General features: G+C 39.8%; 1 protein-coding gene and 1 pseudogene across 2 annotated transcripts; both read left to right on the top strand.

The window, feature by feature from the left end:
* The first annotated feature begins 2,308 nt into the window (after positions 1 to 2,308).
* Positions 2,309 to 25,943, top strand: Actl6a (actin like 6A). 2 transcript variants are annotated; one of them, XM_048347071.1, is made up of 14 exons: positions 2,309 to 2,491; positions 10,876 to 10,952; positions 11,116 to 11,290; positions 14,982 to 15,082; positions 15,969 to 16,066; positions 18,546 to 18,640; positions 18,936 to 19,042; positions 19,142 to 19,231; positions 20,362 to 20,423; positions 21,115 to 21,229; positions 21,365 to 21,445; positions 23,343 to 23,438; positions 24,332 to 24,418; positions 25,309 to 25,943. In XM_048347071.1, the coding sequence occupies exons 1-14, from the start codon at positions 2,467 to 2,469 to the stop codon at positions 25,387 to 25,389; spliced, it is 1,290 nt and encodes a 429-aa protein (XP_048203028.1). In that variant the 5' UTR covers positions 2,309 to 2,466; the 3' UTR covers positions 25,390 to 25,943. The 2 variants fall into 2 exon arrangements, with proteins under 2 accessions (XP_048203028.1, XP_048203029.1); XM_048347072.1 differs by having other exon boundaries at positions 10,857 to 10,952.
* LOC125351949 lies at positions 11,306 to 12,421 on the top strand (annotated as a pseudogene).
* Positions 25,944 to 26,087: the final 144 nt, after the last annotated feature.

Here is a 26,087-nt window from a genome sequence, read left to right as displayed (position 1 = left end):
CAAGAGACCAAGCTAACCTGAAGCTATATAAAATATAAATGAAAGAATTGTCTCTTTTCTCGTGTCTTTCCAAATCATCAAATGCAGCAGATCTCTTTATTAAGAACTCTAAGCATAACTTTCTAATATTCTGTCTTGTTTGTGCTATTAGACTTAGTATTCTCTTTTGTGCCTAGGTATGGTTCTCATCAACTTTGTTGAACTGCTCCATTTTCTGGTGAATTCTGAGCTAGTGGGACAAAATTTACTCTTCTGTAGCCCAGAATAGGATATAGTCTGTATGCACAGGGATAGACTGTACATAAAAGTAAAGAGATACAACGTATTTAATTTGCTGCACATAAACTAGTAGGCATTCAAATGCTAACTTGAATAAATCATATCTTCTCAATATTTATCAAAAGCATCACAATGTTTTATACTTCATCTGCTGTATTTTGTCATAAAAAGAAACTAAAGAAATATTTTGGGGATTTGGTATGCATCTACAGTAAGAGCTATAATCATTTTGAGTCAGGCACATGTTACATGCATTATCTCAGGAGCCAGTAACTCTTCCTACCTAAGGTTAATTAGCGAATATGTTCTCTAGCTGAATGGGCTACATGGTTTCTGTTGCAGCTACTTAACCCTGCTGTAACAGAGCAAAAGCATTATAACTCAATAGGTTGACTAGGTCCCAACAAAACTAAAAAACACTGAAATGTGAATATCATATACTTTTCACACATCATGAAATATCATCACTTTTTTTTTGCCAGTCCTGGGCCTTGGACTCAGGGCCTGAGCACTGTCCCTGGCTTCTTTTTGCTCAAGGCTAGCACTCTGCCACTTGAGCAGCAGCGCCACTTCTGGCCATTTTCTGTATATGTGGTGCTGGGAAATTGAACCGAGGGTTTCATGTATAAGAGGCAAGCGCTCTTGCCACTAGGCCATATATTCCCAGCCCAATCATCACTTTTTTATTTCATGTTTCTTTTCTCTCATATTTTCATTACATCAACTAGTTTGACCTTCCTCCAGGCCCACTACTTTGTCTAAGCCTGCTATTTCTAGGGACTCAAAAAAGGGAGGTTCGGGCTGGGAATATGGCCTAGTGGCAAGAGTGCTTGCCTCGTATACATGAAGCCCTGGGTTTGATTCCTCAGCACCACATATATAGAAAATGGCCAGAAGTGGTGCTGTGGCTCAAGTGGCAGAGTGCTAGCCTTGAGCAAAAAGAAGTCAGGGACAGTACTCTGGCCCTGAGTCCACACCCCAGGACTGGCAACAAAAACAAAATAAAAAAAAAAGGGGGTTCCTCTACACCTTTCACTTGGGTTCCACAGTGCTGTAATAAGTGTTGCCTTTTAACATTAAAAAATAGGAAGAGCGAAGGAAGGGAGGAAGAGAAAAAGAATGATGGAAGAAAGAAAGGTAGGAAAGAAATAACAAATGTATAAAAGAAAGAAGGAAAGAGAGAACAAAGAACTGCTGAGGTCTGAGTGTTAGCATCAGGGTGATAGGGAAAGATGTGGGCAATTTCACAGACTCAGCTTCATGCAGAGCTGGAGAGGCAAGGGGTCAAACTGCTGCTGTACTTCAGGAAAGAAAGACAGTGCTGGACTAGATTAGTAGAAATAAGTGAGAAAGAAAAAAAACACAAAAACTGTAGAAAGGCTAGAGATGATTTGGGACTGAGTGTGTCAATGAGTATGTTTATTCCTACCTCACAGAATAAAGGAGATTAATATATCTAGAATATCTAGAACCTTTAAAATGCTACATAAATTTAATTAGGATAGTGTAGCTTCTTTTCTGATTTTTAATGAAGGATTTTAAATTTTACCCAATTTATTGATTCCTCTTGTCCTAAATTGGGGCACCTTTTCATTTCTCAAACCTAAAAGTTAGTTGAAAGTACTTTCTTTTTTTCAGATTACAACAACATTCTACACTCATGACCAAGGCCATTTTCTCAAGTTTCCAGGTTATTTACAGTGGTCAGACTTCCTCTAGCGTGGTTCCCAGGCCCTGCGGCGTCAGCCACGCCCCTGAGCCGCCGGGGGCACTCACCTGCGCGAGCCACCCGCGCGCTCCCGCCCCCTGCGCGCTACTTCCCGCCCACATGGGAAGCTCCGCCCGCTCCAGACCCGCAACCCAACTCTCTCCCTCCTTCCGCCGCTTCCACCGTCCCCGCCCCCATGGCTGTTTCCTATTGGCTAAACTAGCGGTACCGCGGCTGGGATGCAGCAGCGCCGAGTTCTGATTGGCTAGAAGACAGACTTGCCCCTTCTAATAGGCTGATAAGAAGAACCAGCAAGTGTGGCTGTGCTCTAGGGTGTGTGGACGCCGCTTTGTTGCCTGAGGGGGTGGTGGTGAAGTTGAGGGGTTCGTGGGCTCGCGCTTCTCCGTCCGGCGGCCGCGGCCACTGCAGTCACTTCGCCCCACACAGTCTTCAGCCTCGGGGTCGTGCCGACAGCAGCCATGAGCGGCGGCGTGTACGGGGGAGGTGAGTGCGGGCGTGAGAGCGCGCGTTTTCGGTGCCGGGGTTTGTAACCGCCGCCCCGCCCGCCCTCGCCGCGGACCCTCCGGCGCCCCCCCCCCCCATACCTCGCTCCCCGCTCTCGCCGCGGGCCCTCCAGCGCCCCCCCCCATACCTCTCTACCCGCCCTCGCCGCGGTCCCTCCGGCGGCCCCCCCCCACATGGTCTGCTCCCCGCCTTCGCCGCGGTCCCTCCGGCGGCCCCCCATACCTCTGTACCCGCCCTCGCCGGCGTCCCCCGTGCCCCGCTCTTCGCCCTCGCTGCGGACTCTCCGGTGCCCCCTGTACCCAGCTCCTCCCACCCGGCGCCCGCTTTGGAGCGCTTGGAGCTGGGGGCGAGCACAGCCTTCCCCCCTCCCCCCCCCCCCCGCCCTACTTGTCTGCACCCCTTGAAGGAGTGTCGACTTGGGGACGGCTCCTGCGCGCCTGGGATGGGGGCGGAGAGGCCTGGCGGAGCGGGTTTGAACGTGGTCCCAGCAACTAGCAGGCGTGGACGAGTCGCGCGAGGCCGCTCTGAGTGCTGGACGCGGCCTCCGGTCGTCGGCGTCCCGCGTTCCCGCTGCCAAATATCTTCTAGAAACTCCTGTTGGCCGCGGAGATCGCCAACTACTCATGGGCGGAACTGTTTGCGATTTTTGTTTTGGGTCACAGATAATTTAAGGATGCCCCCCAAAAGTTTACTTAAGTTCTGGGTTCTAGGTCTATGGCTTTCCGTGGATAGTTGCGATGTAGTAGAGAGATAACCAACAGTTTTGAAATTGCGGGGCCCTAGGATGTAATGTCAGTCTCCTTGTTTAGCACTTCGGGCCCCGACCAGTTTACTGAACTTTTCCCCAACTGTAATGTCATGGGATGATTGTGGTAAATGAGATAGTGTGCTGATTGCTACTCCAATGTGATGCATTAATTGTATCCAGTCATCCACCTCTCTCCCAGACCTTGAGCCCACTCTCCTGCCCTTCAGGGAGCTGAGGGAACCATCACCTGCAGATTCATTAAAATGCAGAATCTCAAATGAGACCCTAAATATACTGTATCAGAGAGCCTCCATTTAAAAGTCCCCAGATGATTTGGATACATGCATATGTTACTGTTACTAGTAGATATGCTGTTTCTGAAGAGGATGGCATTTTTATACGTAAGGGATAGTGCAGTGTTTTCAAAGTTCCTAGGTTTTGTTTTGTGCCCATATGGGGTCTTGAACTCAGCATCTCACACTGCCCCTTAGCTTTTTGTTTAAGTTTGAAGCTGGTACAACTTGAGCCACACCTCCATTTACAACCTTTTGCTGGTTAATAAGATGGATTTTCCTGCCTGGGCTGGCTTGAAATAGTGATCCTTAGATCTCAACCTTCTGAGTAGTTTTGGCTCCTGGTAGTTCTTAGGGTTTTGGTGTGTGTGTGGGAATGGGGTCGGTCAGTCCTGGGGCTTGAACCTGTAGCCTTGGCTCTGTCTTTTGAGGGTTTTTTATTTCGTTTTTGTTTTGCTTTTTGCTCAAGGCTAGAGCTGGAACACTTGAGCCACAGTTCTATTTCCATCTTTTTGGTGGTTAATTGGACTTTATTGGAGCTTGCTAGTTCTTATTTTTTGAGATGAAATTGAAGTCTCATCTGAGTTGGTATAGTTGACTCTTACTGCCTCCTGCCTTCCTTTATGTCTTTGGTAAGTCTTTTGCAAGTGGTTTTAGTGTGAATAGTTTAGCTTTTTTTTTTTAAGCTATTAGATCTTGATTTACCTCTGCACTATATTGAAAATACAAGATTGACAGAAAAAGTGGGTCTATGTGCTAGTGCTTCATAGAACTTTCTTTTTTTTCTTATTTTTGTGCTTGAACTCAGGGCATGGGCACTATCCCACCCAAAAATATTTTTATTATCTTTAAGTAGTTGTGCAAAGGAATTGTCATTCAGCAGAGCAAGTTATGAATATAGTGTGTCTTGATCAATGTCACGCCTTTCAACATTCTCACCTATCCTTCCCAACCTACTCCCTGAGATTTTTGCCCAAGCTTAATGCTTTACCACTTGAACCACACCTCCACTTTTATCTGGCTTTTTGCTGGCTAATTTTATTTTATTTTTATTTTTTTAAGTTTTTATTATAAAACTGATGTACAGAGAGGTTACAGTTTCATATGTTAGGCATTGGATACATTTCTTGTACTGTTTGTTACCTTGTCCCTCATATTGCTGGCTAATTTTAGAGAAAGAGATTTGTGGACTTTTCATGTCCCCCAGTTGGCTTCAAACCGTGATCCTCAGATCTCAGCCTCTTGTGTGTGTTTTGCTGTCCCTGAGTTTCTTAGCTCAAGGTTAGTGCTCTACCACTTGAGCCACAGGTTCACTTTGGCTTTTTTTTTTTTTTTTTTTTTTTTTTTTTGCCAGTCCTGGGGCTTGGGACTAGGGTGTCTGAGCACTGTCCCTGTCTTTTTGCTCAAGGCTAGCACTCTACCATTTAAGCCATAGTGCCACTTCTGGCTTTTTCTGTGCCTGTGGTGCTGAGGGTCAACCCAGGGCTTTATGCAAGCACTCTACCACTAAGCCACATTCCCAGCCCAACTTTTGGCTTTTTGTGCTTAATCTAAGACATTAGTTTCAGTGGATTTTCCTGCCTAGGCGGGCTTTGAACCTTTATCTTCATATCTCAGCCTCTAGCTACAATAACAGTTGTGAGCCACCATTACCCAGCTACTCTCTTGAGTAGCTAGAATTACAGGCTGGCATGAGCCATCTATACCTGGCTTCATAGAACTTACTGACCTATGGTTTTCAGGTTTACTGAGCTGGAGACTGTACATTAATCTGTATAAAACATTGCTTAGTGTAGTAAAAATACTAGTAGCTATCATTTATTGAGGTCATACTGTAGCCCAAGCACCATTCTCATTGCTTTATGTGTATTGTATTTAATTCATGTGATGATTTTTTTTAATCTGCAGTAACCATATGTAGTGATACTGCAATCTTTTATGTTACTAAAGAAGAAAATGAGATATAGAAAAAAACTAGATAGCTCAAACTTGGCAGGCAGCTGGTTAGAGGGGTACAGCACCACAGCAGCTGTGCCAGTATAAAGTTGGGGACAGGCTTATATGGTGTTACTGAGGAATTTTAGGATTTTTCTGATTGGCTTATCGTTTTTATTTATTTTGTATCAGTCCTGGGCTTGAACTTAGGGCCTAAAAGCTGTCCCTAAACTTTTTTGCTCAAGGCTAACATTCTACCACTGGAGACACAGCTCTGCTTCTCACTTTTTCCTTTTTAAAGTTGTTTATTGGAAATAATCTCATGGACTTTCCTGCCTAGTCCAGCTTTGAACTCAGATCTCAGTCTCCCAGAGGTGCTAGTTTCTCTTTTGTGGACCTTACTGATTGTTTTTTTTTTTTTGGCCAGTCCTGGGCCTTGGACTCAGGGCCTGAGCCACAGCGCCGCTTCTGGCCGTTTTCTGTATATGTGGTGCTGGGGAATCGAACCTAGGGCCTCGTGTATCCGAGGCAGGCACTCTTGCCACTAGGCTATATCCCCAGCCCTGGTTTTTTTTTTTTTTTTTTTTTTTTCTAGAAAATTTGAGTAAGGTGGGATATGTTACCAGTTTGGCTTCTACATACACATTCCATCTGGCCCATCCTGTATGTTTTGCTTTCCTCCATATTCCCACTCACCCTTTGGTATTTTCCTGTCAGTAATATCATCATACCTTCTTTTTTGTTTTGTTTTTTTGCCAGTCCTGGAGCTTGAACTCGGCCTGAGCACTGTCCTTGGCTTTTTTGCTCAAGGCTAGCACTCTACCATTTGAGACACATGCCACTTCTGGTTTTTTCAGTTTATGTGGTGCTAAGGAATTGAACCCAGGGCTTCATGTATATGTGGCGAGCACTTTACCACCAGCCCTATCATATCTTCTTAAGGAGGAGACTCCTCCATATCCCTCCACCATTGACACCAGTCAGTGTCACATCTGGTAAATATTAGAGATGTCCAGGCCTATTTATTAGTTCTGGAACAGTCTGTGGAGACATGAGCAGGTAAAAATGAATTCAAAATAGAATTGTATGAAAAACTGTTCCACAGGACTAAGACACGGTAGGATCATACACTAGGCAACCCATGCTGTAGTAGCATATGTAACTTTATGGCCTGAGGTGGAAAGGTTAATAAAGCAAGAGCAGGGTGAAAAGAAAATAGACAGTAGATGTCCCAAGAAACAGAAAAGCCAGGATTCGAGCTAGGGCATCTAAAACATGTATTTTAAGCGGCAGGCTTTTTACATAGATCAGGGACAAAGAAATAAAAATTTTTACATTCTTGTCCCTGCGCTTGTAGCTTTGAGGTCTATTTACAGAGGTAAGATCTGGGTAACACTCTTGTGCCAATACTGGGCCTTGAATTCTCAGGGCCTTGCACTGTTGCTCAGCCTGGTTGGCACTCTAACACCTGAGCCATACCACTAGTTCTGAGCCCTTTTGTTTTTAAGTGGTTGTTACTGCCCATGTGTAGGGAGGCGCATCTGTTTTGGGTTTTGTTTTTGTTTTCTGCAGCTATAGAGATCCTATGATAGAAAGACCAGAGTGCAAGTCCAGTTGGAAGATAGACAGGTATGGGCCTTAGCTTCAGGTAATCACACTTAGGAGCCTCCCCCTCTCCCAACCTCTTGGTTTTAGTTACTTTTAGAAGGGTTGATTCAGGTGACTCCATTTTGAATCCTGATAATATCCCCTCTTGTTTGAGTAATTTTCTTCCAACTTGTTTGTCTCTGAATGACCCTGCTCAAATCTAGCAACTCTTCTATTGCCAAAGTGAGATGTCCTGATCTCACATTTGGAGGGGGATGACAGGTTAGGTGGGAGTCAGTGCCAATAAGACCCTGTTTAAGCAATAGAGAGGTTTACAAGGAATTAAAATTAGGCTTACCTGAAGTCCATTAAGTTTTTATTAGAATTAAGACTACATAGACACAAGCCTGTAAAGGGCGGCTGAAGGTTGATGGAAGCAATTCAAGCTCTATCCAAACTAGGGAGTGCTTGTTTTAATTTTTGATAGCCTGGGGAGTGAGAAAAGATAGATGGGAGACTTGAGAATTGGTCTGTTAATTCACATGATTAGGATACTTCTTTACCCAGAACTGTGTGGTTAATCAAAATGTTAAAAAGTTAGTCAGCTCATTTCCTTTGCCATACTTTAATAATTCAATTTAGATGCTGTGGTGAAAACAAATGCAATTATCTTTTAATTACCATTAGTTTCACGCAAAACAATTTGAACCACAGAATGTTAGAGAAGAGTTAATTACTTGGGGAAATATAGCAAATCAAGTTACAAATGAAGGTAAGGCTTTGTGCTGGTGGCTCATGCCTGTAATCCCAGCACCTCAGGAGGTGGAGAGCTGAGGATTGGGGTTCTAAGACAGCCCAGGGAGAAAAAAACCCACGAGACTGTTTCCAATTAATTACTCAAAAACCTGAAGTGGAGCTGTGGCTCCAAGTGGTAAAGCTCAGGGACAGAGTTCAAGCCCTGTGCCCAACAAAAGAAAAGAAAATAAAGGATTATTCTTCAAAGGTACAAGCTGTGAATATTTACAAAGTAGCAATTGTTTCACATTTAAATTTTGAAATATTTTAGCCATACTAAGAAATAATACATGTACGTGTTGGTGGTACAAATAAATTAGTTTGTGGTACAAATAAATAGGAATTACATTTTACCAGATTTACCTCAGATGTTTTAGAAACTAAATGTTATTGATATAGATTACTTCCCTCTCTTCTTCCTTAGCAATAACCATCAAACTAAAGTTAGCATATGACATTCCACGACCCCATGCATAATTCCTTTCTTTACTGCACTTAGATGAATCCATAAAGATTGAGCGGCTTACTACTCCCTGCCTCAGATCCTAATTTGTAAAATGTGCTTAATAGTTCCTATTTATAGGATGCTATAGTCATTCCATGTGTTAAATGCATTAACAGCATCTGATATACAATAAGCACATTTGCAACTAACTTTTTTTTTTTTTTTTTGGCCAGTCCTGGGCCTTGGACTCAGGGCCTGAGCACTGTCCCTGGCTTCTTCCCGCTCAAGGCTAGCACTCTGCCACTTGAGCCACAGCGCCGCTTCTGGCCGTTTTCTGTATATGTGGTGCTGGGGAATCGAACCTAGGGCCTCGTGTATCCAAGGCAGGCACTCTTGCCACTAGGCTATATCCCCAGCCCCTGCAACTAACTTTTAAAATGGAGTATTTTTTGTGCTGTATCTGTCTTGATAACATGTAAATCTAGACCTTTATTTTAGTAATGTATTCTACAGTATGAATGAACTATAGCTATCTGGTTCTCCACTAAAAATTATTTCTGCTTTTTCCGTTGGCAATGACAATACTAATAGCTAACATTGTGCTTATTGTGTATCAGATGCTGTTAATGCATTTATAACACATGAAATTATTATAGCATCCTACAAAATTGGAAATATTAAGCACATTTTACAAATTAGGATCTGAGGCAGAGAGGTTAGTAAGCTGCTCAGCTCCTACAGTTAATGAACAGTCTTGTACATGTCTCACTTTGACATAGGAGTTTTTTTAGACTAGACATGTGTAACTACTTACATTTAGAGCTTATTACTTACATGTAGCTATAAGTGACACCTAGCAGTTGCAATGATTTATAACTTTTACTAGCAACCGTGTAAGAGTTTGTTTTTATATTCTTGGCTGCACTTGATCATATCAGACTTACTAATTTTTGCCATTAGTGAAATTAAAAGAATTTATTGTTTTTTAACTGAAATTTTTTTTGAAATATCAGTACCTACTGTTGAAGTTTATTTTATGTTTGTTTTTTTTTCCTTTATTGTCGAAGTGAAGTACAGAAGGGTTATAGTTTCATATGTAGGGCTGTGAGTACATTTTTTGTTCAACTTGTTACCTCCTCCCTCATTCCTCCCCCCCCGCCTCCCCCTTCCTCCTTTCCCTCTCCCCCTGATGAGTTGTACAGTTGGTTTACACCAAATGGTTTTATAAGTATTGCTTTTGGAATTGTTTGTCTTTTTATCCTTTGTCTCTCAATTTTGATATTCCCTTTCCCTTCCCTAGTTCTAATGCACCTATATACAGTATCCAGGGTACTCAGATGAGAAATAGTGATAGTGCGAGTACAACCACAGGAAGGGAATATGAGAGAAACAAAAAAAGCTACGATTTCACATGGCATGTTGAAAATAATTACAACAATGATATAACACTTGTTTCCATAACATGGAGTTCATTTCACTTAGCATCCTCTTATGTGTTCATAAGGGCATAGCTATTGGACTGTTGTGATCTTCTACTATGACTAGCCTAAGCCTGTACTAATTATTCCTTATGAGGGAAACCATAGAGTCCATGTTTCTTTGGGTCTAGCTCACTTCACTTAGTATATTTTTTTCCAAGTCCTTCCATTCGTTCTTTCTGATAGAAGCATAGAATTCCATTGTGTATATGATTGGACATGTTTCTCTGAATTTGACTGAAACAAATGGTCAAATTTCTTCCTCAGTCTTGTGTTTTTTTTTTTAATCTCCTAGTCATCTCTGAAATGTAAAATGGTCATTTTAATGATATTTTCTTGGCCAATACAATTACAATTTAAACTCTTTATTTCCCAGGATACTCTTTTTCTTGTTAGAGCAGCCCTTATAGACTGCATATGTGGGCTTTCTTGGGATCTGGCTTAGCTTAGATTTATCCAGTAGTAGGGTAACCATACTTCTTGCTTTGTGTTTCTTGTCCTTGTATAGTTATTAATAGTGTCCAATTTTACATTCAGAAGTACCCCAATTTAGATAATCACTCAGGTTGGTGGGTAGGAGGCATTTGGTATATTTATTAGCCTCATTCATTCCTCCTTGTGACAGACATGGCTGATCATTCCTCAGCTGACATCCCTCACCTGAAGATCACATCTCCTTCCTTCCCCACAAACTTCAGGTTCTCTTCAGGTTCTTGTAACAGTTCCTTCTCTTCTTCAGTTCCAAGGATAGCAGTGCATTCCTGTTTAGTCACAAGATACTGTTTGTTCTATTACATCTTGCCTGTATAATATATATATATGTATATATATATATTCTGTAGATAGTCCCCTTAATAAGTGTATTACTCAATTATAGTGTGCCATTTCTTTCTTGGTGAATGTCTATTGATACGCAGTGTATGACTTGTTATATTTTAAATAAATAGGTCCTTAAGGTACAGTTAATTAGGTTAAAGCTAGTCATAAAATAGTAATTTTTATATTATTGTCACATTCACGTTTTAAGCACATTAAATATGTCTTATTTCTATAAAATCCTTAGAAGTTGTTGATATTTTCAGATGAAGTTGGAGCCCTTGTTTTTGACATTGGATCCTATACTGTGAGAGCTGGTTATGCTGGTGAGGACTGCCCCAAGGTATGTATAATGGTGAAACTAGTGAGTATGTGTAAGAGCTATTAGTCAATAGTAAATTCATGCAGAAATTCGGTTTCAAAACAAAGATGACAATAGATACTGGGGAAGTGGATACCTTATTAAAAGCAGGTGAAAGTTTATATCATATTTTTGACTCTTACAGGTAGATTTCCCCACAGCCATTGGTATGGTAGTGGAAAGAGATGATGGAAGCACGTTGATGGAGATAGATGGTGATAAAGGCAAACAAGGTGGTCCCACATACTACATAGACACAAATGCCCTGCGTGTTCCCAGAGAGAATATGGAGGCAATTTCACCACTGAAAAATGGAATGGGTATGTTTACCCCATGGATTTGCTCTAAATACAGAGAGTAACTGGTATGTTTTAGGTATAAAACACTGGTTTTGTACAAGCTAGACATCAGCTTTTTTTTTTTTAAATTCCACAAGGTGAGTGTTGCAGGCATTAAGAATACAAAGATGTATAAGAAATAATACCTTTCCTTAAACTCACAGTAAGGTAGGAGAGATAGATGTAAGTATGTAAATGTCATATACTGGGGGGTAAGTGCTGCTTATAGGCATGTTCAAAAAGTGGGATTAGAGAGGAGAGAAGTTTAATTCTGTCATTGGGGTGAATGATGGTTTTCACAAAGAAGGTACTCATGCTGAATGAGTAAGAATTAACCTGGTTGCCAAGGCTGAGTAGAGGTGTTTGAAGGAATGGAGTTGTTAAAAAAAAGCTGACAGGTTTTGAAATGTTTTCAGCTAAGTGTGGCTACAACATAGTGTGTTAGTGTCAACAGCAGGAAAGGTAGCTGGAGAACAATAAGAAGATAACTGGAAACCATCCACAGAAACACATTAAGCTGATTACTGAAGGGTAACCCCAAGGAATTTAAACAGATTTGATATGCTCATAATTGCCAGCTTAAAACATTTTTCTGAGGGGTCACAGTACATGGAGGAAATCACAGAGTTCCTCATCCTGAAGCTAACTGGCTGGACTGTGGAGATTGAATCTACCTTTCACATGTATGTCCAGCCTGTAGTCCATCCACAGCTTACCCCCTTCTGTACAGAGCTTACCAGGATTATTCAAGCCATGGTGGATGGTTAGCCAAGCCTGCAGCAAGTGCTGGAGAGGGTCGATGAGAAATGTCAAGTCAATTTTTGTCACTTGTGGAGACTGGGACTTGAAAGTCATGCTCCCAGGACTGTGCTAGTACTTGAGCCTGCCAGTGGCAGATTACTTCAAGTAATGGATTAATCTGAAAAAGGTTTACAGCTTTGCCATGTGCTGCTGGCCCAAGAATGGACTTCTAGACACGAACAAGGGCCTCAGCCTGCAACACATAGGCGGACCCCACAGCAGCATTGATGACTGCAAGAACATTGCCAGCATCATGAAGACACTCGTGCCTACAGAGGCTTCATCTTCAAGCAGACATCAAAGCCATTCTGATTGGCCAAGGATGGGATGGGGCAGTACAGGGTAGCTGCTTGGCCCAGCCCATAACCTTCTCCCTCACACCAGAGGGGAAAAGAGAGTGGCGCAGCCCTGAGCCCAGAGTATCCCCTAGCCGCCCTGTGGACTTGTGCCCTGGGTGGGGCTTGGCCACTTGGACCCTCTGGAGCAGACACTTTGTGCCCCCTACCCCCACCCCTCAATCTTGGCCCGGTATTAGCCCTTCCTGTTGTGGGCCTGGGCTAGGGGGACCCAGTACTCACTGCCTCCTCCCTGGTACACAGGCTTCTGCTGACGTCAGTAGGCCCCCCTGTGCCCCTCCCATCCAGAGTGCATGGAGTGTGGTGCCCCCAGAGCTCCAGGACAGATCAGACCCCATCTTTTGTCTCCCTCCCTCCCCACTGTGAATGTGCCACTGAATACAGTGAGGGAAAACAAAAACAAAATATTATTTTTTTCTTAATAGCAGTGTCTAGATCAGATTGGAGGGAAATGCTAGAGACAAAAAGAAAAATGAGAGGGGAGATCCAAGTGAGAAACAAAGGTTTAAACTATAACACCAATGATGGACGTCCTGAAGTGGCTTTCCAGATACCCAGAAAACAAATGACACTAAGTAATCAAGGGGTCAAAATAGGAGAGAGGAGCTGAAATGGTTTCCAAGGTTTTTGGTTGAGGTGATTAAATAAAAGGTATCATGTACTGAAATAGGAATAGAAAGTAGAGGAGAACATGTTATGATCTTAAAAGGCAAATTCAGTTGCAGGGATATTCACTAGCAGGACTCATATATAGTTGTATTCAAAGCTCAGATTTATTACACTAAAAAATGCAAAAGGAAATCAACCAAAGGGAATAGGTAGAGGATGAAGTCTATAGGAAACCAAGTGCAAGCTTCTGAGTCTTCTCCCTGTTAAGTCACAATAGTACTTAATCTCATCTCAGCAGGAAGTTGTAAATGATATGTTGTTTACCAGGGGAACTCTAGAGACTTAGTATGTGAGCCTTTTATCTGGGACTGGTCATGAAGGTACCACCTCTGCCATGCATGTACTAAAATACTTCACCCACAAGAAAAACAGGTATCATAATTTATGTTTTTTGTATAGTTAGGTATTTCTTATATGGGAAAAATTTTATCAGAGTAAGTAATTACAATATTAGTTAAGTTCCCAAGCATCAGCTAAGGGTCAGGTTTGCTATGTTAATGCTTTCATGTACAACAAGTATGAAATACAAAGTGTTTAGGATATTGAGTAAGCAAGTAAGCAAAACATGAGAAGAAATTTAAAGATGAAGCTCAATATATTGTCCAGAAAGAGTTTGCAATATGAGAAAAGGATTAAGTGTGGGTTTCCTATTAAAAACTTGTTTTGTGTTTAACTAATAGAGGAAAAGAGATCTCTATGAAGAAGAGTGGAAGGGAACCGTTAGAGATATAGAAGAGAATTGAAGACAAAGCTGAGAGGAAAAAGTTCCTAGAAGCATGAAAGTTTTGACTGTCATTATTCTCAGCTCTGACATTGAAATTTACCATAAGAGGAGAGGTTAAACTAATGACTTCCATTGACAATTCCTCACTCTTCTTTTTTTTTTTTTTTTTTTCTGGAGCCAACTGCTTTATTAAGGCCTTTTTTTTTTTGGCCAGTCCTGGGCCTTGGACTCAGGGCCTGAGCACTGTCCCTGCTTCCTTTTTGCTCAAGGCTAGCACTCTGCCACTTGAGCCACAGCGCCACTTCTGGCCGTTTTCTGTATATGTGGTGCTGGGGAATCGAACCCAGGGCCTCATGTATACGAGGCAAGCTCTCTCGCCACTAGGCCATATCCCCAGCCCCTGCTCACTCTTCTTTAATAAAGAAAAATTGATGGGCCTATGGACGTACATTACATAAATTACTGTCTTTCATTGAGGGTGATAGAAAAATTAGTCAATAGCGCCACATAATTTAGCAAAGTCAAGATTGGAAATGTCCTTAGATCTTATTTTTCCAAATAGATTAAGCTTCTTTTGAGTATCAGCAATTTGATAATACAACTATTTTGCATTTCTTCTTGTACTCTTACAACATACTGAGCTTCTTATCAGAGCTTATTGAATCCTAGTTGGTAATTCAGGTTTTGAGATACCCTGATTATCTTTGAAAACATCTGGGGGCTGGAAAAACGAAAGGGACGTTCTATATCTAGAAAATAAAGATGACTTTTTTTTTTGTTTGTTTGGCCAGTCCTAGGCCGTGAATTCAGGGCCTGAGCACTGTCCCTGGCTTCTTTTTTGCTCAAGGCTAGCACTCTGCCACTCGAGCCACAGCGCCACTTCTGGCCATTTTCTGTATATGTGGTGCTCAGGAATCGAACCCAGGGCCTCATGTATACGAGGCAAGCACTCTTGCCACTAGGCCATACTCCCAGCCCCTAAAGATGACTTCTTATGTAAAATAAGTAGGTTCTGCATGCTACAGTGTTATTAAGTTATAAAAACAATCCCTCAATCTTTCAAAAAGATACTATATTCATCTCCAGCTAAGCACTGTTTTCAAGGTATTATCTTATATTCTAGTTGAAGACTGGGATAGTTTCCAGGCTATTTTGGATCATACCTATAAAATGCATATCAAATCAGAAGCCAGTCTACATCCTGTTCTAATGTCTGAAGCACCGGTGAGACAGACTTTCTTTTCCAAGTTTCTCTAGTTGTATTTGTTTTCTCCTTTAGTTTCCTATAGATTTGAAAAATAATTTTTTCTTTAGAGAAGGGAAGGATTAATTTTAAATACTGTTATAACTTTTATTATATCAATAATTTAGAAAAAAGTTGGGGTTCTAATGGGTGGTTATTTTATTTATCTTTCATAGATTTAACTTTTTTTTTTGGACTGTTTCTAGCTTTGTTTATGTAACATCTCTTGTGCCTCAAGGAAATATTCTGTTTTATACTTTGATCTCTGAGAAGTCGCATGTTGAAATCTATAAAAAGCCCAGAATGTTTGTAAATAATCAGCTTATTATTTGTGTTGTCTAGCTTATTTTATGAGTAGCAACCATAAGTGGGAAAAATTGATGTTTTAAAATTCATACTCAGAGCCAGGCTCATGCCTGTAATCTTAGCTATTCAGGAGGCTGAGATCTGAGAGAATCCGGTTCAATCTAGCCCTGTGAGACTCTCTAAACTCCAATAAAATACTCAGAAAACACTGGAAGTGGTGCTGTTACGCAAGTGATAGAGCCATAAAGAGCACAAAAAAGGCTTGGTGACAGCACCCAGGTTCTGAGTTCAAGGCCAGTACTGGCAAAAAAATTCATTTTAGTTACTAGATTTAAGATTTAAAATACTTTATAAGAACCTTCCCTGTACTTTGCCAAGTCTAATTTCTATAATCCATAGCAGCTGACAGATTTATTAGTGAAATTTAATTTATGATTTGTTTACTAGACACACAAAAATAAAAAAAATTCCTTATTTTTAATGTTTTATATTGTTGCTTATATGGGTCTATCAATCATTCTAATACTTAAGAGTAATTTGCATTTTTCCTCCTTTTTCAAGTGGAATACTAGAGCAAAAAGAGAGAAGCTGACAGAGTTAATGTTTGAACACTACAACATCCCTGCATTCTTCCTGTGTAAAACTGCAGTTTTGACAGCGTATCCTTCCAAGAGTAATGCTCGATTTTCCTCTGAAAGTATATGTGATTTTACTAAATATGCCTATGACACAAAACATGAACCAGTTCTTGCTTATTTAGAAGTTGGGTTTTTTCCTTTCTTTGCTTTTTTTAGCTGTTCATCTCTTGGTATTTATTGTTGAGCTCATAATAGACTAGAAGATATGAAAGGGATATAGTTAAGCAACACAAATCCTATTTGTTAACTGTTTTGTTTTGGTGTGTGTGTTTAAGAACTAGTTGGTGGGTAGAGAGCAGAGTTTCCCCTCCCTCCCAATATAGTAGGAAATTAGAATTTGAATCCATGTAAGCTTTACCCAGTCATCATTTGTTTATTGTAAACATGGTAAGGGAGTGATAGATGTATATATTTTGAACTCTAAAATATTTGTGATACTCTTGTTGGGAAAAAAAAGAGGTAGAGGGTGGGCAAGACGGAGAGGAGGGAGCAAGAGAGGAGATAGAAGGGCAAGGAAGGAGGGGACAACAAAAAACTAGGCAAAGTGATTAATTTGGATTGCATTTTGTTTAATAATTGTTTAGAGGAAGAATATAGTAGCCTGAAAAATCCTAGTAGAGAAAAATTTAGTTGCCATTGGACATTTTTTTTAACTTCTTACTAGAGAAAATTTCAAACAGTATAGAATGTTATGATGAGTACCTGGTATTAACCAGGCTTCAACTATTTTCCACACATACTTACATTGTACAGAGTTACATTGTATCATATATAAGCACATTAGTATTCTGATACTTCTGATTTTGAAAGAAATCCCAGAGACTGTGTAATTTTATCCATAGAAACTTTATTTTTATTTTTATTTTTTGGCCAGTCCTGGGCCTTGGACTCAGGGCCTGAGCACCATCCCTGGCTTCTTCCCACTCAAGGCTAGCACTCTGCCACCTGAGCCACAGCGCCCCTTCTGGCCGTTTTCCCTATATGTGGTACTGGGGAATCAAACCAAGAGCTTCATGTGTAGGAGGCAAGGACTCTTGCCACTAGGCCATATTCCCAGCCCCATAGAAACTTTAGTTTGTGTCTCTAAAAGGTTTTGTCATGTCCAATAAAAGTTCTGCTTCCCAGAGGGATAGTCTTGCTACTTTCATCACTGCTTTTCTTTTACTTCCAAGTAAACTTTCTCTTATTTAAAAATAAAAGAATGTGGGTTGGGGGGTGTAACTCAGTGTAGAGTGCCTGTTTCACAAGCATGAGGCCCTAGGTTCAAACCCCAGGACTACCAAAAGATGGGGGAGGAAAGTAACTTTTCATTTTTCTCATCTCTTCTTTTCAAAGACTCACTTGGCTCGTTGGCTGCCACTTGAGCTATTTCTCCAGCTTGGTGTTTTGCTGGTTATTATCTTTTGCCAGTTCTGGAGCTTGAGTACTGTCCCTGGCTTCTTTTTGCTGAAAGGCTAGCACTCTACCACTTGAGCCACAGTGCCACTACTGGCTTTTTCTATATATTAATATTTCTACATTGTCATCTGGCTTTAAGCCAGGATTGTCTTGCCACATTTCTTCTTTAATCCAGCTTTCAGACCGGCCAAACTCTTTGGAGTTTCTGGACTTAAGTCAGGTTCTCTTGTCCTTCCAATATGCTCCTACCCCTGTCGGTGTTGTCCTCCTCAGCTCTGGAATATTCTGGGATATTCCGTTTATAAACTTAACTGATCTCTTCTCTACTGAAGAATTGTTAGTTGCAGAACTGTCTGCTTGGTTCCCTTTCTCCTTTCCTACTCGTGTTGTTATTAAGCACCAGATCCACTAGGCACACAATACTTAGGAAATATTTGACAAGTTGTTTTAGGATGTTCACCTGATATAGGCCTTCTACAGCCCAGAGCTGTGGAAATTGAATCTGCCTATAATTACCAGCTGATGAATTTATCTGGAATAGTTATTCTGTCTTATTAAGTAGAAGATGGGAATCACTGTTCGCTTAGCAGCCTAACCACTGAAGTGGGGTTCTGTATTTTGTGAGTATGGTTGTATCACAGCTCTTCCTGCTGTTACTGACAAACTTCACATGTCAATTGGTTGTAAATTCTTTGGTGAATTCTGGATTTTTTTGGTGATTAATATTTACCAGGTCAATTAAAGGGTTCTCTGAGTTCCTCATATCATCATTCTACCTAGGAAGTTCTGCCTATGTAATTTGCTTTTAAGCTAGAACTATTATTTGACACCAATTTTCACCCATATTTTAAACTATACATGTTTAAAAAATGACTTTTGAAACATTATAAGCCTGCCCTTAACATAGATTTTTTAAAATTGAATTTTATTGTCAAGGTGATATACAGAGGGCTTACACTTACATACATAAGGTAGTGAATACATTTCTTGTCAAACTTGTTACCTACTCCCTCATTTTTCTCCTACTTCCTCCCCCCCCTCATATATAGAAATTTATTTTTAAGAACCTCATTCCTTTCTTTTTCTTAATGCTTTAAACTAGATTTGCTAATGGTCGTTCTACTGGGCTAATTTTAGACAGTGGAGCCACACATACCACTGCAATTCCTGTCCATGATGGCTACGTCCTTCAGCAAGGTAACTATGCAACCAGGGTTGATGGATATTGTTCCAAATATCACAGGGACACTAGTAATGGAGTAAGAGTGAACTGGATTATTGGAGTACAGCAGTTCACAAAATGTGTTTTACAGATAGGGCTTTTTAATTTATATATTTAATGAGGAATGGTTTTTTGCTTTGAAGGGTGATTTGATTAATTCTTGAAGGAACTATTTACACATATATAAACTTACTGAGGAAATTTGTCCCAAGAAGTTTAGACAAGTTTAGACATTCTGAACTTATATCATGTTTAATCTGATTTCCACAGGTATTGTGAAATCACCCCTTGCTGGAGATTTTATTACTATGCAATGCAGAGAACTCTTTCAAGAAATGAATATAGAATTGATTCCTCCATATATGATTGCATCAAAAGTAAGTAATGATTGAATTTCATTTGTGATAGTTATTCCAAACTCCCCATGTTGGTGTTAGGAACTCTTTAACTTAGCACATGCTCTTGGTACCTTTCAGGAAGCTGTTCGTGAAGGATCTCCAGCAAATTGGAAAAGAAAAGAGAAGCTGCCACAGGTTACCAGGTCATGGCACAATTACATGTGCAATGTGAGTAGGATCTGTGTTCTTGAATAGAATATGAGTGCGTATTTTCAACCTCTATAATGATATTTTACAAACAAAATTAGTAGTTTGGGGTGGGATAGGGAAGGACACTTCATATTTGCATATCTATAAACTACTACATACTCATTGAATTACTATGGTAAGACCTAACAGGAATTTTGAGTTTGGAGTAGAAACAAACATTATGCTATTCTAAACACCTCGCTTCCCCTTTTTTGATAAAGCCTAAAAATCTAGTTTTTGTATAGTTCTGCTATTAGGCTTGGTTACTTTCTCTTTCCTAGCATTAGCCATTTGCATTGGGTGTGATTGCTCATAATAAAGAGCAGTTGATTTCACTGAAAATCCATTTCTGAATATGTACCATGTGATACACATTAGCTTTCTCTTTTCATTGGACAAAGGTTAGTAAAACAAGCTGTCATTCCATAGATTTCTATCAGTACAAGTGTATGAGCCATAATTTACTATAAGAGAGGGTTTATACTTGACATTTTTTGCACATCGAGGTTGTGTGCAGAAGGGGAAATTTGTGTGTGTGTGTGTGTGTCTGTGTGTGAGAGAGAGAGAGAGAAAGAGAACATGGAAAAATTGTAAGGATGATTAATAATTTTGTCTGCATATTGGTTTTTTTCCACATCAATCTAGAGGTCACATATATATTCTGTAGGAAAAATTTAGCTGTTTTATGCTATGTTTAGTCAGTACAATTTAGATGTCATGTATTTGCATATGTTATATTCTTGTAATGGAATCTCTTGTTTCTAAATATAAGCTTATTTTTAAAGAAAAATGATGTTCTGAAGCCAGCTTACTCAGGACTGTGATACATGGTTCCTAATTGTTTTAATCTCTATCATTGTTCCATAGATGTTATCATTAAATTGTATGTGGTTTGTATAATATAATTTATGTAAGTTGTCATTTATATAAACATGTAATTCATCTTGTCATGTAAATGTTTATAATTGAATTTTTTGATTCTCACACTACATGCTAGGTAGATTTATAATCTTGAAATGACTTGTCCATCCAGAAACGTGATTGATTTTTTACTCAAAATACATTACACACATCTCACCTTTGTTTGTTAAACTTTTTTTTTAATCCAGTGTGTCATCCAGGATTTCCAAGCTTCAGTACTTCAAGTGTCAGATTCAACTTATGATGAACAGTAGGTTTTCTTATTTAAACTGTATTCTATGAGCAAGGATTTTTATGTTCCAAAAAATGTATAACATGTTTAGCCTAAAGGTACAAAGTTGTGTTAAGATAAACTAAAAATTATTGTCACTCCCAGTGCTGGTGGCTTGTACTTGTACTCCTAGCTACTCAAGAGGCTGAAAACTGAGGATCATGGTTTGATGCTAGCCTGGGTAGAAAAGTCTGTGATACTTTTTTTTTTTTGGCCAGTCCTGGGCCTTGGACTCAGGGCCTGAGCACCTTCCCTGGCTTCTTCCCACTCAAGGCTAGCACTCTGCCACCTGAGCCACAGCGCCCCTTCTGGCCGTTTTCCATATATGTGGTGCTGGAGAATCGAACCAAGAGCTTCATGTGTAGGAAGCAAGCACTCTTGCCACTAGGCCATATTCCCAGCCCCATGTGATACTTTTATTTCCAATGAATCATCCAAATTCTAGAAGTGTAGCCGTGACTCAAGTGGTAGACTGCTGGCCTTGAGCACCCCTTCCCCTCCCAAGAAAAGTCAAAAGTGGTTACCAAATGATAGTTCTATATTATTTTGGAGGGGATTTTTTGGTGTGTATCTCTATATAATGTTTTATTCTATGTGTGTAACGGTGTGTAATTTCATTAACACTGGGGAATACTGGGTAATACTGTATAATTCTGTTGAATGTTTTCAGAGTAGCAGCACAAATGCCAACTGTTCATTATGAATTCCCCAATGGTTACAACTGTGATTTTGGTGCAGAACGACTTAAAATTCCTGAAGGATTATTTGACCCTTCCAATGTAAAGGTCTGAAAACTTATTTTATAATTATCTGAGCTTTTCTTATATATTTAGTGAGTTTGTGTGATTATAAAACCTTCATTTGGGGAGGAATGCTCAATTATCTGTAGTTCTTTAATGTGGATGCTTCCTTTGTTCTAGGGGTTATCAGGAAATACAATGTTGGGAGTCAGTCATGTTGTCACCACAAGTGTTGGAATGTGTGATATTGACATCAGACCAGTAAGTGTCATTAGATATTTCTGTTCAGTCAAGTGAAATGCTCCCATAATAGGTTAGGTTGCCAGCTTGAGACACTGACTTTAAAGTCCATTTATAACAGTACAAATAAAAGTGAAATATGTGGAAAGGAACAACAGCACAGAAATATAGACCTGTCATATTCATGGTGGTACCCGCTGGTCACATATGGCTATTTAAATTAAGCAAATAATTTACGAAATTTATAGTGTAGATCAGCATTCTCCAAAGATTTTCTGTGAGAATGGAAATGTTCTAAATATTTGCACTGTTTAATATAGTAGCCACAGGCATATTTATAACAAGGCTAGTACAACTAAAATCTGTACTTTTTTCTTGGGTGGTGGTGGTGGTGTCATTGGTGGGGCTTGAACTCTGGGACTTGGTGCTGTCCCTAAGCTCTTCAGCTCAAGGTAGCAACTTTACCACTTGAGCCACAGCGCCACCCACTTCCAGTTTTCTGGTGGTTAACTGGAGATAAAGAGTCTCATGGACTTTCCTGCTTGGGCTGGCTTTGAACCACAATCCTCAGATCTCAGCCTCCTCAGTAGCTAGTATTGCAGGTGTGAGCAACCAGTGCCTGGCTTGCACTTCTTAATATTTGTGGCAAATCAAATTATGTATTATTTGTAATTCTTATAGTGCAGCTTTACTTTTACTTTTTAGGAATTAAAAGTAATTTAGTGTAATTTAACTGGGTACTGGTGGCTCATGCCTGTAATCCTGACTATTTAGGAGGCTGTGATCTGAGGATTAAAGTTCAAAGATTGCTTGCGCAGAAAAAAGCCAGAAGTGGAGCTGTGGCTCAAGTAGTATAGTACTATCCTTGAGCAAAAGAGCCCAAGCCCCAAGTTCAAGCCTCAGAGCTGGCATATGTACAGGCATGAATGTACGCACGTACTTACAGAAAAATGTGTAACTTAATGTAACTGAAGAATTCAAATAGGCCTCATGTATATATTTGAAAAAGCCTACCTAGTGGTTCTGACACACTTCTGCATAAAGAAAAATGGCAGCCATATGAACAGGAATATCTTCAAAGTGTATCATTGCCTGGCATAACTCAATAATTTAAAATATAAATTCTAGATGTAAATATCAAAACTTATAAGACAGTTGTAATGTACTTCTAATATTCACAGCTGTCTGCCAAAAAACTTAAGATTTATAGGATAATGTTAATTTAGTAGTTCTTAAACCTAGTTGCACATGAGTTTTTTTGTTGTTGTTTTGGTTTTTTTTTTTTTTTTTATTGTGGGGCTTGAACTCTGAGCCTGGGTGCTGTCCCTGAGCCCTTCAGCTCAAGGGCAGTGCTCTACCACTTTGAGCCCCAGCACCACTACAGTTTTCTGGTGGTTAATTGGAGATAAGAGTCTCATGGACTTTCCTGCCTGCGTTGTCTTTGAACCACGATCCTCAGATCTCAGCCTCCTGAGTAGCTAGGATTACAGGTATGAGCCCCTGGTGCCTGGCACGTGAGTTTTTAATAAACAGAATCCTTATTGGCTTTCATCTCCAGAAATTCTAATTCATCATCCATACACATTGGTGATTTAAAGCTATCTGGGTGAGTTCAGCGTGCTGCTAGGATTGGGAACAACTGGTTCAATTTACTAGTTCTATATAGAAATTTAAATTTTTCACAAAAAGAAGGGAAAATTGTACTGGAGGATGCATGTTTGTGTTGACACAGGTGGTTGCTGTGGAGCCCAAACTAGCTTGGAACTCGACTTCCTCCTGCCTCTGCCCCCCAAGTGCTGATGCACACATGTGTAGGACACAGTTGCACTTAAAGCTATTGGAAAATTAGGGCAAACTTGTAACATCCACAAATCCACATTCATTTGGAACTAACCTGTATTTCTTGCTTTTATCCTAGGGTCTCTATGGCAGTGTGATAGTAGCAGGAGGAAACACGTTGATACAGAGTTTTACTGATAGGTTGAATAGAGAGCTTTCTCAGAAAACTCCCCCAGTAAGTGTTTTGTGTTCTGTAATGCTATAGTTCAGTCTTGAACTGATCAGTCATCCTAACTGATGGTGTGATTGAATACATAAAAGTTCATTTTTCAGTAGGCAATCCTGTAATACTAGGTATAGTATTAAAGCTTATATCCCTTATTAATCAAAATTTCCTAGGTAGGATCTACTGATTCCTCTTATTCCAATGTTACTCTTTTTTTTTTTCTTGGTTGGTCATGGGGCTTGAACCTCAGGGCTTGGCACTGTCCCCGAGCTTTTCTGCTTAAGGCTAGCGCCACCACTTCACTTCCTTGTTTCAGTTGTATTTTGCTCATTTAATACTTATAGTCTGTAAGGTACTAGGGAAACAAATTACTCTTTGCCCACCAAGGGCTTATTGTACTAGGAAAGTTCTTTATCATGCCATGAACCAGGTATTCTTGAAAACATTGAGATGCAAATATAAATAGCTTCATGAAGAAGCTGTTTGAATGAACAAAAGTTCAAGTGGTTGAAATGGCTTCTGTGCTGAAGCACAAGGCCTAGGGGATCACAGCAAGGAAGGCCAGATACAGTAATGGTATGAAATGGTATGTAAAGCAGTTAGTACAGTATCTTATTTATAGTGGTTAAGTATATATTTTGAAGAATGTTTAAGTTGTAAATCCTGTCTTCTGAAGTAGTTTTCTATGTTTATATGTTTATTAAAAGCCGTAATCAGGATATCTTTAAAAATCTGTCAATGGAATAATCTGGCCATGGTAGGCTAATACTAGTATAATGGCCTTAGTATTACCTTGCTTAAAAAAATGAATGTTTGAATCACAGAAAAACAACAAACAACAACTTGTCAAAATTTAATCTCCTAAATTGATTCAACTTTAATTTGCTTCTTCTATCTTTCAGAGTATGCGATTGAAATTGATTGCAAATAACACAACGGTGGAACGAAGGTTTAGTTCATGGATTGGTGGCTCCATTCTAGCTTCTTTGGTTAGTAGAGAAAAGCTATTTTACAAAACTACTCCTAATTATATTCACATAAATATACCATTGGAAATACAGTATTTAGTAAAAATAATTTTAAAAAATGATTACAGTGCTACATTTACAGTCACTAAAACACTAGTTTTAGCTGGGTGTTGGTGGCTCATGCCTATGATCCTAGCTATTCAGAATTAGGCTGAGATCTGAGGGTTGCGATTCAAGGCCAGCGTAGGAAAGTCGAGATTCTTCAATTAACTGTCAAAAAGTTGGAAGTTGAACAGTGGTTCAAGTGGTAGAGTAGTCAGCCTTGAGTGAAAAAGTTCAGGGCCTGTCCTCAGGCCCTGAGTTGAAATCCTTAGACTGGCGCCAAACAAAACACCAGTTTTGTCTAACAAAATGCCTTTTATAGTGGAATTGTCAGCTTCCTTTAAATTTGCCCTCTTAGATGCAGAAATATTAACATGCCTCTTCTTAGAGTGCTGCTGTCAGGTTTTGTCTGCAGTGCATTCAATATTAAGCCATCCCTTCTTGAAGTTCTAGTTGTTGCTTGTTTATTGGTGAGGTAAATACAATTGTTGCCCCTTAATCTCAAAAGATGAAGTAAATTTCACTCAGACCCTCCAGCAAATTTCTCTTTTGCTGTAGGTTGGCACCACCTATCACAGCTAAGCCCTCTCTTCTTTGCCTTCCATTTCTAAATCCGTACTGGGTATGAAAAACTCTTTCAAACCTTAAAGACCAAGCTAAATATTATCTTCCTTCTGATGGTTCTAGAGTAGAGCTAAAATAAAAGATGAATGGTATGTATACTATTGAGAGAGGAGGTTAAGAGTTTCTAAAAGTTTGAGTTACTAAGATCAAGCATAATTATATAGTATTTCTTTTCATTTTTATAGGGCACCTTTCAACAGATGTGGATTTCAAAGCAAGAATATGAAGAAGGGGGGAAGCAGTGTGTAGAAAGGAAATGCCCTTGAGAAAGCATTCCCAAACTTCTACCTTCCTATCTTATGTTTCATAGCTTTAGTACACTCAGGAAAGAATGACCATCTTTTGTAGAATGTTTATACATTTTTGCATTTCAATTTCCACTTAAATTTTTTAAGGCTTTAACTGGCTCTATAAAGAAAAATAAGTTTGTGCTTTCCTTGATATGCACTTATTACAAGCATTTTATAATTTTATATAAATGTCTATTTTTCTCTAAATATTTTGCTTTTAGTAAAATACTTTCCAACTCTGATTAGTATATTAATTACCACTGGATTGATAGAATTGCCTTTTATTGATAGGGAAAGTTACTGCCTATGCTTTTTTCCTTAGGCTTACCAAATTAAATAAAAAAGTAGTAGCCATTCCTGAAATGCTTTTTGGACATTGACTTCCTCCTTTTAAGTCCTTGATGTATTGATCACTTTTTTGAGTGATTTTAAAAAAACTTGGCAGAAGCAAGCCAGATTTTGGTGACTTAAGCCTGTAACCTAACTACTCAAGAGACTGATAACTGAGGATCACAGTTCAAAGAAGCCAGCTTGGGCAGAAAGTCCACAAGACTCTTATCCCCAATGACCAGCTAAAAGCCACAAGTGGAGGTATGGCTCAAGTGATAGAGCACCAGCCTTGAATGAAAAAGCAAGTGGCTCAGAATTCAAGCCCCTAGTATCAGCACCAAAAA

The sequence above is a fragment of the Perognathus longimembris genome, chromosome 5, assembly GCF_023159225.1.
Source record: "Perognathus longimembris pacificus isolate PPM17 chromosome 5, ASM2315922v1, whole genome shotgun sequence".
Classification (NCBI taxonomy): Eukaryota; Metazoa; Chordata; class Mammalia; order Rodentia; family Heteromyidae; genus Perognathus; species Perognathus longimembris.
This window is presented reverse-complemented; position numbering and strand designations above follow the sequence as displayed.